Below are 13,765 nucleotides of genomic sequence, written 5' to 3' on the forward strand. Positions count from 1 at the left end.
ATCCATTTCAGCTAATTCAACCCTTCGTGATTTATATTTAAAAAATTTAGTAACGGAGGAATGCAAGAAAGTGAGTTCCAAGTTGCCCGAAGCCTTGTCATCCAAATAGTTCTAAAAGAAATCTTGAAAGAGCATTGATAAAGGGAATCGTTTTTGCGCTTGTAAACGCATTATTTCAAGTTGAATGTAATGCCTACTTAGTCTACTCCTCCATTGGAGGTCAAATGGTAAAAGGGACTTGGTGGATTTTTAATGGACCTGGGCAGTGTTCCCAAACTGTGTGTCGTGACCCGGTTTTTGAGGAAAGTCCAAGCAATCAATAAAGAGGATATTGAATTCTGTATTTATCTTGTCAAATTCGCTGGGGTTTTAAGACAGATCCAATTTCAGGCTGTGTACTCTGCTGGTTATTTTTTTAACATGGAGGCTGGTGTTTACAAACTCCTTTCACCTTGCAGTCAGAGTAAGAAAAATAAAGTACATTTGTGGGACAATATTGCAGGGGTGCATAAAGGGGTAAATTAAAGGCTGTAGTGTGTAATTTTTTTCGTAATACATGACAAAATGTAAATACCTATAAATGAAGTGTACACATTCAAAAATGAACAACATTTTTTTGTAATTCTGAAGAGTGATGGAAATATTGTATTAGAATCTGAACAAATCAAGACGCTTTACTAGGTGATGCACACATAAACCCACTGAAACCCAATTTTACACATTATCGTGTGTGCAATATAGTTTTATTTTGTAAAACTGTACCAATACAAATTTACCGATCGTTTCAATGGAAAATGGACTCTCTGTAAATGACAGAGCGATACCACACAATGCTTTAGTTACATTAAAAAAAATCGCCTGCCCTATTGTCCATTAAAGTTAGGTGGGCCACGAATGTTTACCACAATAAAAAGTGGGTAGTGGTTCTAAAAGGTTTGGGAAGCACTGGACTAGGGCACACTATTTTAATAAGAAATATACATAAAGCACTTGACATAGTAGCTTCTCCTTAATACTGCTCCTATGTGATGGTTTTCCTCTCATTTTTCTATGGGTACTACTTTTTTTTTTACTAGATATTGACTTGGGACTCCAGTGAGGAATTAAAATGTGTGGAGGCGAGCGGTGGCAAAGGTGAAGTAGAGGTTGATGGGAGTTAGAGATAGAAATGAAGTGCTAAAATAGGTTAAACATATGGTAATGAGAGAAAGGTGAGTAAAAATAGACAAGTAGAAAGAGGGAGATATAGTTTGAGGAAGAGAGGTCTAGCTTTAGAGTGAGGTAAAGAGACAATGAGCTAAAGAGAGGGAGTAGGACATGTGTGGGGGGGAGTGTTAAGGTATACCGAGGAGTGAAGTAGAAAGGAAGATAAGTTAGAAAGAATGGTCAATCAACCAATTTTTCGAACGCGTAGCTAATCACCAATTAATGGATCAAGGCACTTGCAGGTCCTGGAACCTTATTCAAACAGCTAGGTCTTGAAGGCCATTCAGAATTCTGGAGTGAGGTGATGGTCTGGTGGTGCGTGGGGAGGTTGTTCCAGGTTTTTGTTGCGATCTGTAGGAAGGTATGTTCTCCACTTTTCTTTCTTTAGATGCTGGGAGGATGGGCAAGTGAAAGTGAGGCAGAGCGACGTCCTCTCAATGGTTGATGGAAATTCTGGCGTTGGTTTATGTAGGGCAGTCCTTGGTTGTTCAGAGCCTTGTGTGCATGGGCCAGCAGCTTGAACTGGATTCGCCTCTGTAGGGCGTGCCAGTGGAGTTTCCTGAGGTGGAGTGTGATGTGAGTACATCGGGAAAGGCGTATGATGAGTCTGGCTGTGGCATTCTGTATGGTCTGAAGTCTCTGTAGAGGTGAGCGGCAAAACCTACATAGAGGGCATTGCTAAAGGTCAGTTGGCAGGTGATGAGGGCATGTCCACTTAAAGATCTTACGTAGCATGTGCAGGCAGAGGAGATAGTTCTGTTCTGTGATTTCATGGTGAGCTTGCTGTCAATGACGATTTCAAGGTTCCTGGCGTGGTGGTTGTGGGTGCGGGTCCTAGGTCTGATGGCAACCAGGAGTCATGAATTCAAGAGAGGTAAAAGAAGAGAGATTAGGCAGTAAGAAAAGTTCTGAGAGATGTGAATTAGAGAGAAAATAGTGAGACAGACAGAGAGATAACATGAGAAGATGTCTAGAGAGCCCTTTAAGTTGAGTACTGAAACAGAAAGAATTGTAGACAAGGGGCACACAATAGAAAAAGATGAAGTGTGGAGAAAATAAAGGTAAGATGGAAAGACCGAAATGAAGGGGAAAATATGTGGTGATGTCAATTTGGACATAAAGAGGCAGAACAGAGAGAGGAGGTAGAATTGGTGAGCTGAACCAAAGAAGGTACAGAGAGATAGAATCTAATGATAGAGAAAAGGGTAAAGAAAAAGGTAGCAAGAAAGAAGTAAGAGAGATGTGAGGTACAGGGACATAATTAGAAATAGGCGGAATTTCAGAGTTGAGAGTGTACATGACTGGTGAGGTAAATCAAGTAAATTTGGTAGTATGAGAGAGAGGAGTGGTGGAGAGTGGAGAGGGTGTAAAGGGGCTGAAGCAGGGATAGCTGGAGGTGAAGTAGTGAATACTTCAAGTAGGACCATCATATTAAAATCCATGGAGTTTCATTATAAATAGGCAGCCATTCGAGGATAAAGTGCTACTATACTGTCTGCTGGTGCACCTGAATTTCCAGTGATGAGTGTCAAATATGGATACAGCCGCACACAATTGCTCACAGAGGTAGGTCGTGAAGGGTCTGCCAGTATCTGCTAACGCTAATCAACTATTTATAATTTTGACATTAACAATCTGATCAGTACTACACCACTGAATGACCTAGTTGAAGGAAACACAAGATATGCCACATTGTTTGGTGGAGTGGTGCAGAATAACACATAAATCATGTCCTGCCCAGTGTGCTGCTCATTTCATTCAATGCATGCAGACTAAATATCAAATGACCACTACATTGCTGTCAGTCTTTGTTCCTTTTCTAAACATGACCACAAACACAGAAATACATATCTCTGTGTGGCGGATACATACACATTGCAGTATCAAATCTCACAGTATCATATCTCACAGCACACCATGACGCACAAGACATTTGCAAAAATCTACGAAGCTAAATATATTTGCTCAACTTAATCTGGTAAATTATAGATATAGTCACTGTTTTTGGGTAATATTCCATTCACATTTTTTATATTTTATTTGAAATTCATTATATTAAAAAATTTGAAGTGATGCTAACCAGCACAAAATGTGTTTTTCCTAATGTACTTTCCAGTGCAAAACTTGTTTTGCGCTGGATTTACCCTGAAAGTAACACAAGGCTGCGCATAGCACTGCTTTGCATTACTTAGTGCTAACGGGGCATTACATCCCTTGACGCCACCCATGAATTTTGACGCAAAACCCTATCTACAAACAATAGTGGACAGTGCCAAATGTTAACGCCATTTCAAACCAAGCAATAACAGGAGAAATACTTGTATCTCTCCTTTTTTCCGAACTTTGCATGCATGCTGCACCGTACAGCACGCATGCAAAGTAGGAAACTTTTTAAAGTGTATCTACGCAGTACAAAACCTAATTTGGCAAGCAAAGTCTTACAGAAAATAGTACATTTTCATGGGCGCTGTCAATAAACCTTATTTGAAGACGTTTCTGCTATTTATTTTCAAAAGATACGACAACCTTGTAAAGTCAGCAAAATGTAAACAGAATTTCAAAAGCTATCAAGAGGAAATGTACACATTTTTTTATAGCTCAAATGTATATTTTCTTAACTCTGTCCCTGTGTTCCTATTTCGATGTGGTTGATTTCACAAACAGAGTTGTGTCTGTATTGAGTTACTAAGTAGACCCGGAAACTTCTCCTGGCTACACGAGTATTGCCACATGATGTGATCTGGTTGTAATAAATAGAGAATCCCCGCTTAAGTTTGACAATCTCATTTTCTGCACTGCTGCCATTATCAAGTATTTTAACATTCAGTGGAGTTTGAAAATATGATTTCTTTGATTGGATTTGAGAAAAGATGCAGGTGATAAAACAGACGCCGTCCTTCGGTGCGTTTTCCTCAATAACGGCTTTTTCCCAGTGGGTACCAACGTTCTTCGTTTAAGTGCACAGAGCCCAGGTGAATGTTAACTGAGGCCAAGAACGTTCCTTTGCTCTTCACAATAAGCTTTAGGATGCGACCTTGGAGCTTTAGAACCCCGTAATATTCAATCTGGAATAGAAGACAAATAATATAGCAATTATAAATCATACATATTTATTCAAAAGCATTCACTACCTTTAGCGCCAAAAAGTTCTGAAGGTTTTACAGAACTACGCATACATTACCAGAAACCACAGTCGTAAATTAATGATAATTTGAGTGGAGCACTCGTCATTGCAATGACGACATTTCGCATCCTAGCTTTCATCAAAATGTCTCAGATAACCACGCACCTGGGCCGAAATAGTGTGGTGTGAAAATAAATAAAAAAAACAGTGCTTAATTTCTGTAAAAATTCTTCTATCACCCACGAGTGCTCTACCTTTGTCTCGATTTGAAGACTTTTCATCTCCACTTTCCTCTCTTCCTTACTTCATATTGAACTTTTTCTCACGTGTTCTGCGTCTAAGTCTGACCATGAAAAATAACACCTGACCCTAATTTCGAGTGCAGGTTCTACCAACTATACTACTAAAGCACTGCACAGATCTCTACACTGATACAAAAGAATGGGGCAGCCCCAAAAGTCGCATCCAAAATCAACCATAACAACGTTTCTTTCTCCTGATCCTAGATCCTAGTACATATGGTGAAAAAGGGCGGCAAAGTTAATTTCACACAGTCGAATGAAGCCTTGCTGAGAAGAAATATATGCAAACCTACTGTTGGAAGGAGGGTCTGTGAAGGAGGCAATCTACTGCACCAGCGCTCTCTCTCAGCACACGAGGCTCCCAGCGCCCAGCCAACTCCTCGCTGCACCCGCTCCGCGGGTGCCGCTTCGCTGGTGAGCCCCGGTCTGTGCAGCTTCGTGGGAGCACTCTGAAGGTCCGTGGCGGCAAGGCGGTAAGGGGCGCGAGGCACCAGCGGGGCTGCGAGCGTGCAGGGACTTCATTTCCCAGAAGTCCCTGCGAGACCAAGGAAGAGCTTCCGGTCCGCTCTCCCTGCTGGCCCGCCCCCCGCCCACCAAAGGATTTTAAAAAAGCGTACCTGCACTTTCCATTTCGTGGGTCACCTACTGTTGGAAGGAGGGTCTGTGAAGGAGGCAATCTACTGCACCAGCGCTCTCTCTCAGCACACGAGGCTCCCAGCGCCCAGCCAACTCCTCGCTGCACCCGCTCCGCGGGTGCCGCTTCGCTGGTGAGCCCCGGTCCGTGCAGCTTCGTGGGAGCACTCTGAAGGTCCGTGGCGGCAAGGCGGTAAGGGGCGCGAGGCACCAGCGGGGCTGCGAGCGTGCAGGGACTTCATTTCCCAGAAGTCCCTGCGAGACCAAGGAAGAGCTTCCGGTCCGCTCTCCCTGCTGGCCCACCCCCCGCCCAAAGAGCCGCCTACAAAAAGCCACTTCACTCCCGCAGCGCGGGACGCAGCCAGGGCTAAGACTGGGCAAAGACAGGGCCATTCTAGGCCGTTAGAGGCTGTTAGAGACTGGGCTGGGCCACCCCATTTCGATGTACAAGTCGACCTCTAAACCACAACCCAATATGGCTACCCGAGAGTTCAGAGACAGAGCAGCCAAATCAAAATTAAAAAATGGCACACTGGACGATTTCATCACCAGGACCCACACTGCAATCGATAATGAAATATCCAAGATGCAACACAGGGTGTCATTAGAACTCGAAGCTGCCAGAAGACTCTCAGTCGAGTTGACTGCCGCTAAAAAATCTTCCCTTGGCCCTATTGCTTGGGCGAAAAGTCCAGAACGTCCGCTAGGTCCTACACCCACCCTGATTGTTACCAATGCTGACATCCACGATACAAAAGCAGCAACATCACCCTTATCACAGGTGAACCACTCAGACAAATCCATCTCCCCCCCAGATACCCAACTGGGCGATAATGTAGATCAAAAGGAAGGCTGTGACGAGGGTGTTCCCTCGATAGTTGAACCCTCCCCTGCCGCACAAGAAAAAGATGGTAGCTTATTTAAAGCACAAAAGCACACACACAATAAAAGGAAACGCAACCCTACCTCGGCATACTCTAGAAAAAAGGCTAAAGTAGCGAAGGCACAGCTACCAACCAAGGCACTTCACCTTGATAAATCGCCAACACTGCAATCCGCAACTCTAGTAACATGCACAGAAGACACCTCCCTTCATACAGCAGTTATACAGGAAAACAACGATCTCACCATAGAAAGCGATACTGCAGGAATCCCCCTATGCTCCATCAAAGGGAAGGATGTCGAATTTCTCACTATTGTTTGGGAAACATTAAAAAAACTACTCACCCCAATAGAAAAGAGATTCACACACATAGAGACGCAGCTACTAGAAATTGAAAAAAGCATAATAAACTTGGCAACCGTCACTATGCAGAATTCTAATTCCACATGCACAACTGGAACCCTGCCCCCAGCCGTACACTTGGACTCTACCACCGAAGCAGCAGTTATCTCGCGGCCTCCCCTTAAAGCTAAGAGACTAGGATTGACTAACACACTTCCAACTGCCGCATGCTCTTCCCTTAACACTTCCAATACTATACCTAAGGTCAAACCAACACCCAAACCCCGAACTAAGGCTAATGTCAATAATCCTCCTAGTGGGGCAATACCATCCCCCTTAGCCGCACCTGCCCAAAGTATATCTGTCCCGACCGAGCAACCTAATGTTAGACAAAATGGCCAGAGCACTAATCCTCCAACTTCGCAGAGAGCTAGTACCAGTTTCATCCGATCAAGGGGATTTGTAGATCTCCCCCCAGAGGTCAGCCCCTATGTTGTGGTGCTAACTGGGGTAACTGAACTGGTATATAATCAGCACGAAAACTTTGCCTCTCTCAAGAACAAGGTGATTCACTGGTTGGAAACCAACAAACCAATCCCCAACCATCTAAGGAGCAAAATCCTGATGGTACGGAGGGTACCTTGGGTAGGGACCACACAAAAGACCTCCCCCGGAGACTGTGTGATACTCACCTTTGAAGACTCTAACACTGCTCACGCCATTTACTCATGGACCAACCATAGCTCAGCTACAACAATAATAGCAAGACCACTCACCTTTTTCTACCCACCAAGTCCCCCTATAGCTCAGGGGGGGAACTGGAGCAGGATGAAGGCGAGGAAACACACTTGGGGAGCACAAAGTAACTGGTGGGCAGATACCCCTGGAGGATGGAATGGGATCCCGACCTCCAATAGATATGGATGTCTTGAGGAGGTGGACTGACTTCTACATCCAGCTAACACTACACCCCCCTCACCCATTCAAACCAGTAATTACACTCACTCTCCAGACAATGCACCGATAACCAGTACTTTAGACACACCCACGATTGGCTCTTCTCTCCCATCAACACCAGTACACTCAGTGCCAAGTGATCTTAGTCTAGGGGCAGATAGACATACCAAATGCTCTGTTATGGGTGATACTGCTGACTCCAACCAGGGGTTGAATATTACACTCCCCATTCCACAGAGCCACACACCAAACAGTGCTCTACTGCATACCGCCCAACCCAATCAGTGTGGGAAATTTGTAGCTTTAGGGCACCGGGGAACATCAAACATCAGAAGTACAACAGAGGCTCACGGTACACTCTCTATTCTATCCTGGAACGTGGCTGGGTTAGCAAACAAACTAGACACCCCTGACTGGAGAGACTTAGTAGAGAGCTATGACATCTGCCTCTTACAAGAAACTTGGGCTAGAGAACAACCTAGCCCTCAGGGATTTGCGACCTTTAGTATTGAAGCAAAATGGGGGGGCAAAGGTCGTCCTTCAGGAGGCCTTTCAACCTGGGTGGGGTCTCACCTGGCATGCAGGGCCATACCCACGGAAACCAACTCTTGTGACTTCCAATGTGTCTCCCTAGAATGGCCATGCGGAGGGAAACTTGTAGTGATAAACTTTTATTCGAGGCCAGTTGGGGTTGCTGCAATATCAGGCACAGTGGAAGACCTAGCATTTTTTCTCGACACACACAACTTTTCCTCCCCTCTAATAATAGGTGGCGACTTCAATAATCAATTCGAACCACTCCCCGCCTACGTGGAAGGTATATCTGCCGAGGAGGATGAACTATGGGATATTCCCTCCTTGGCAGATGTAGTCACAAAGACATGCTCCCCCCTTGCTATTCAGATAATGTCCCTCACACTCAGTCACTCTCTTAGGGCATGTAACGGCCGGATGGAGGGTGATATTCCGCCCAAAAACACCTTCAACAGGCTAGGACACGAATCAAGGATTGACTACATAATGGTACCCACCAGAGACTGGAAGAGGGTGAAAGACTTCAGAATCATCCCCAGACATGATAGCGACCACAATCTGCTCACACTAAAGTTCGAGACCCCATATCGACAACTAGAAAAGGTAGATTCCAATGCACCACCCCAGTCCGACCTAGTGCTAACCAGCAACAGACGTAAAATTAAATGGACCAAATTGTTGGAAAACCAATCCAATGTTGAAAGACTCTATGCTCTAATCGCACCTGCCCTGGAAAAAGTAGAGTGCTGTGTGAACCTACTGGGGAGTGAATCAGAGACTAACATCAGGGGTAACCTGAACCCTCAGGTTCACCTGGCTGCACTCGGGAACATCCACTCGGAGCTATGTACCAACCTTGCAGATATATTGAACCCAGTGGCCAGGCTTCGCAAGCCCAAAAAGAGAAGAGCGACTTGGTTCAACTCCTCCTGTAGGCAAGCAAAAACTCTTCTTCTCGAATCACTGAAAGCCCGAGAATCCCCAATCGAAATCAGGGAGAAACGTCTTTCTTATAAATCTGCCATCCACACCGCAAAAATAGAATGGGATGAGGAGAACTGGTTAAAGATAACAGCCGCCCTCGCGTGCCAAGACTCGCGGACATTCTGGCAAATCGTTAGGCACGGCTCACCTGAACCACTTGCAGCTGTCGAGGCTTGTATTGCACCTTCTGTCTGGGAGGAACATTTTAAAAACTTATATCTCCCACATAACAGCGACAATGGAAGCAGCAAACATGGTGGAGAGTCCTCCTACTTTACAAACAGGTCAACTGGGATTGAGGGCTTCACTTTAGAAGAAATCACCCTGGCAATCTCCTCCCTGCCTGCTGGTAAGGCGCCGGGCCTAGACAGGCTACCAGGAGATCTTTACAAACATGAACCCAGTGTTTGGGCCCCCTATCTAGGGGTACTATTTAATGCTATCCTGAAGGGCCTGCCAATTCCTTCCACCTGGCCAGGGGCTGAAATTGTGCCAATTTTTAAAAAGGGTTCGCCCCTTCTTCCTGCAAACTACAGGCCCATAAGCCTAATTGATGTTTCCCAGAAACTCTTTTCCAAACTTTTGCTAAACCGTCTACATGAGTGGATCAGGGACTATAACATCTTGAGTCCCTTTCAGGCAGGTTTTAGGGAAAAGGTCTCCACAGTGGACCAGGTCTTTCGTCTGTCCATGATACACTGGAAAACAGTACTACTGGAGGGTGGCAGCCTCTACACGGTATTTGTGGACCTAAGGGCAGCGTTCGACTTGGTACCAAGGAACAAGTTGTGGGAGGTCCTTGATAATTTAGGGGTCCCTGATGGTCTCTTGAAAATGATAATACGCCTCCACACTAGAAACTATGCCCAGGTTAGATGTGGTAGGATGGGAGAATTGTCTGCGAAGTTCCCCGTTGGCAGGGGGGTGAGGCAGGGTTGTGTCCTCGCACCAACCCTGTTTTGCCTCTACGTCAATGGGGTAATTGCCCATTTAGCAGGTGTAACCAACTCTGATGCACCGAAATTGGCCTCCGAGAGGGTATCAGCCATCATGTTCGCTGACGACACACTGCTTTTATCCAAGTCGGCGAAAGGTATTCAGTGTACCCTTGATGGTTTTGTGGACTTCTGTGGAACCCATGGGTTAGAAATTAACGCTACAAAGACTAAATTCATGGTCTTCAACCCTCCACAGAAATTCCACTTCTGTCCCAGCATTTTACATACTAAACTAGAAAGGGTAAACACCTTTGAATACCTAGGAATCATTGTGAACGACAAATTTACCTGGAGCTCCCACCTGGAAAAAGCGGCACTGAAACTGACCCAGCACTCGGGAGGTGTAATGAAGCTCGTGGCAAATAATAAATCCTCGGTTAGGCCGATTGGCCCCCCACTACAGATCTACAAATCCCAGGCCAAGGGGGCCGCCCTCTATGGATCTGAACTCTGGGGCCACGTAAACACATCTAAATTGCTGATGGTGGAAAACAGATTCATTCGTAACCTTGTAGGGTTACCACCGAGCACCCCCCTCGTTCCGCTGAGGATGGACCTTGGTTTACGACCACTTAATGAGGAGCTAGCTCTACGCCCACTGGCCTTCTGGCGTAGACTATGGTCAACCCCTGAACTGGACAGTTATAGAGAAGGTCTACGAGAGATTCTAGCCACACCAGGTGCCGGAAAAATCAAATGGCTCTCCCACATTAAGCTTGAACTGGTTGCTGCAGGTTTCTCGGGTATGTGGTCCGACCCCCAGAATGAGTGTCAAACCCTCTCTAAAAAAGATCTAGCCAGGTCTTATCGAGAATTTAAACTCACACAGACTCTTAACCATCAAGATCCTGGGTCCTTGACAGAGTCCTTTTTCTCCCATAAAGCGAACTACAATATGGAACTGACTCTAGATAAAATTTATCCCAATGTACTGAGAAAATTATACCTTCAGTGGAGGCATGGCTCTCTTCCAATTAAATCTTTTACAGCCAAATGGAACCACGATCCCAGCAGTACATGTCCTGCTTGTAGAACCACCGATGAAAGCGAGCTCCACATTCTCTTCTTTTGTCCTGCTTACCAGGGGATTCGCAGGCACTGGATTCTACCCCTATGCAGGAACCTCGGATTCTACAAGTGTATGCAGGCTTATAGAGTTCTAAAAACTGATTTGTCAGACCAAATTGTATTTGCAATGGTCAAATACCTGGGCGCCTTTTGGTCCACCAGAAGGAAATATCTCTAAACTGTAGGCTGAATACGGATCTGTTTTATTACACGCAGGTTTTTTCCAGTAATGTTTTTATGCGTTTTTATGCGTTTTACATTTCTTTGTACAAATCATTTTAACACATGTGTAACGTGATTGTCTTTTATGGTAAAATTCTTACCGAAATAAAGATTTTTCAAGTCAAGCAAATTAACTTCATGGGAATAGACGTGGAACAAGCTCACATCTATCTGCTTTCAGTTTATCTCCTGACCTATTTTTCTAAGTTTTTGATATATAAAAAAAAGGTTTAAGGGCGGTAGTTAGAACTTAAGGGGCACGAACCCAGAATTTATTATTTAACAGATGCATCAGGAAGTACTTCTAAGCCATGCTGAAGGTGTTGCAGTAACAGACAAGCACACACGTCAAAAGGGGACACTAGTTTCCTAAAGTTGTTATTGTGTCTTTAACAACCTTCAAAGAGAGGTTGAAGAAAGTAAGAGTGGGCAGTAGACAGGGTATCATATCAGGAGAGAGAGGAAAGAAGATGGGTGAAGTTGATGCAAGTAGAGCTCTTGCTTTTGTGTGCTAGTACACTGCATTGCAGCCAGGAAACCAAGGTGCCATGAGCCATGTATGCCAGTGTGTCTCGCCACACTGCCCCTCAGCACGTGATCTTAGGACAGATTTATGGACGAATCTTTAGACCTACATGCCAGGTACCCACACCCTACCCATGGCTCTACCAGTCATGTTTCTGTCACTCCTCTCGCAACAAGTTTGTCTTCCGGCCTATTTTAATAGGTGGAATTTCAGGAGGATGTTCAGTGGAAACAAGAACATAGGTAACGTCTCAAAACATTGTATGCTTATGTCAAAAAAGGAGGGCGGCTCGCAGGGGTGAGATGCCATTAGAAGTACTCATGATTGAAGTGACCACTTGGGAGGTACGGATGCCCACAGCTCCAATCCAACATAAGTAATCACAGATGAAATGATCTATCCAGTGTGCGCTTGCTCTTTTCCCTGCAGTGCAGATGTATTTTTAATAAAATGTTTATCTCTCGCTAGGCAGCACTTGTGCTGTCGCTTCAAGACATGCTGTATCTGGAATATGGGTTTTAAGCAAAGTCCATTTTTCTGTTTGGCTCCTTTTACTGTTCTTCGTAAATGGCTGCTTTTTTTTGGTTAATATGCTCAGTAGTCCCTTTTTAGGTCTCGCTGGAGACCTATTGTGATTAAGTCGGCTCTCAAGGGACGTTGGCAGGGGCACACGCGGCGATTTCACAGCGTGGACGCGCATGCCCCGCCCCCCGAGCCGTGCACATCTCCAGAAGCCGATTGCCAGGGTCAGCCATGCCTCTCCAGTCACACGCGCACACACACTGCATACACGCACGCGCGCACACACACACACTGCATACACACAGGTGCCAAGCCCCCCAAGCCCCACTTACCGCCTCTCCTGACTTCTGCTGCCATCCACTTTGTGAGAGTGGGCTTCTCCAAAAGACGGAAGTCCTGCCCCACGACTGCCGTGAGCGTGCACATCCCGAGACCGGAAGTTCGGGAGAGTGCACGCTCACGGCTTGTTTATTCATAGAAACTGATTGCAGAGTAAAAGAAGGGTCCACGAAGAAAATAACTTCTTTGATGGACGCATTTACAAGTGGTGCGAATAGTGAAGGGCACAATGTGGTAAATGCAGTTAGGAGTGCTGTACGCTATAAAATGATTCCATACCTTATAGGGTTCTCCAGTGTCGGTCCTGGAGGGCCGGATCCATGCCAGATTTTTAAGATAGCTACATTTATCTTAATGTGGATAAGTAAAAAATCTGGCATGGATCCGGCCCTCCAGGACCGACACTGGAGAACCCCACACGGTATGGCATAATTTTATATTAGAGTTAGTAGAAACTATGTAGTAAAACAATTGCCATGGGAATGCACTGGTCTTATTTCAAGATGAAACTAGAAGTATCGTTACTCCCGCCATTTCGCAAAGTCATACAAGAAGACTTAATAATGTAAAAAGTACTTACTCTTGGCCCCGGCTCCGGTGCTTGCCTACTCATTCTGTTACCGACAGGCATCATTTACACTTCTAGTTCTACAGAGAATGGTATGAACACACGAGCCTGGAATATATTATCCTAGACAATAATATCCCGAAGGAAAGCGAGAAATGTATGCAGGCTTTTCAACCGTGTCAGCTATTTCTTTCAGAAGCCGCGTCCAGCTGGCTAACGTTTTAGATTCGAGTGGTGTACGATCACCTGCAATGGAGACCACTAGGGGGCACCAAAGGAACCGATTGCACTGTTTGTGCAAATGTTATGCAATCTGGAAGTAGAGGTCTGCTTTTAGAAGACGAGAAATTACCGCGCGTGTTCATGAAAGTGAGTTTAAGGAAAAGTAGTATATATAAATCTTGAATACGGATTTAATCATAAAAAGATAAGCGCTTTATTATCCTTTTACTGGAGAGTATATTTGAGGTTGCTCTCTTCTTAAAGGGGAAATGCAATGAACGAAGATAAAATAACATTTCTTGTTAAGCAGTCCTGTATCAATAATATTCACCAAC

General features: G+C 45.0%; 1 protein-coding gene across 1 annotated transcript in view; it reads right to left on the reverse strand.

The window, feature by feature from the left end:
• Positions 1 to 724: 724 nt before the first annotated feature.
• PIK3C2G (phosphatidylinositol-4-phosphate 3-kinase catalytic subunit type 2 gamma) overlaps positions 725 to 13,765 on the reverse strand; it is a 1,914,223-nt gene continuing 1,901,182 nt past the window's right edge. The window contains exon 33 of the mRNA XM_086920790.1: positions 725 to 4,271. Coding sequence (XP_086776916.1) covers positions 4,119 to 4,271 — 153 coding nt within the window. The 3' untranslated portion in view covers positions 725 to 4,118. The remainder of the gene's footprint in view (positions 4,272 to 13,765) is intronic.

The sequence above is a fragment of the Lissotriton vulgaris genome, chromosome 1_1 (genome assembly GCF_964263255.1).
Source record: "Lissotriton vulgaris chromosome 1_1, aLisVul1.2, whole genome shotgun sequence".
Lineage (NCBI taxonomy): Eukaryota > Metazoa > Chordata > Amphibia > Caudata > Salamandridae > Lissotriton > Lissotriton vulgaris.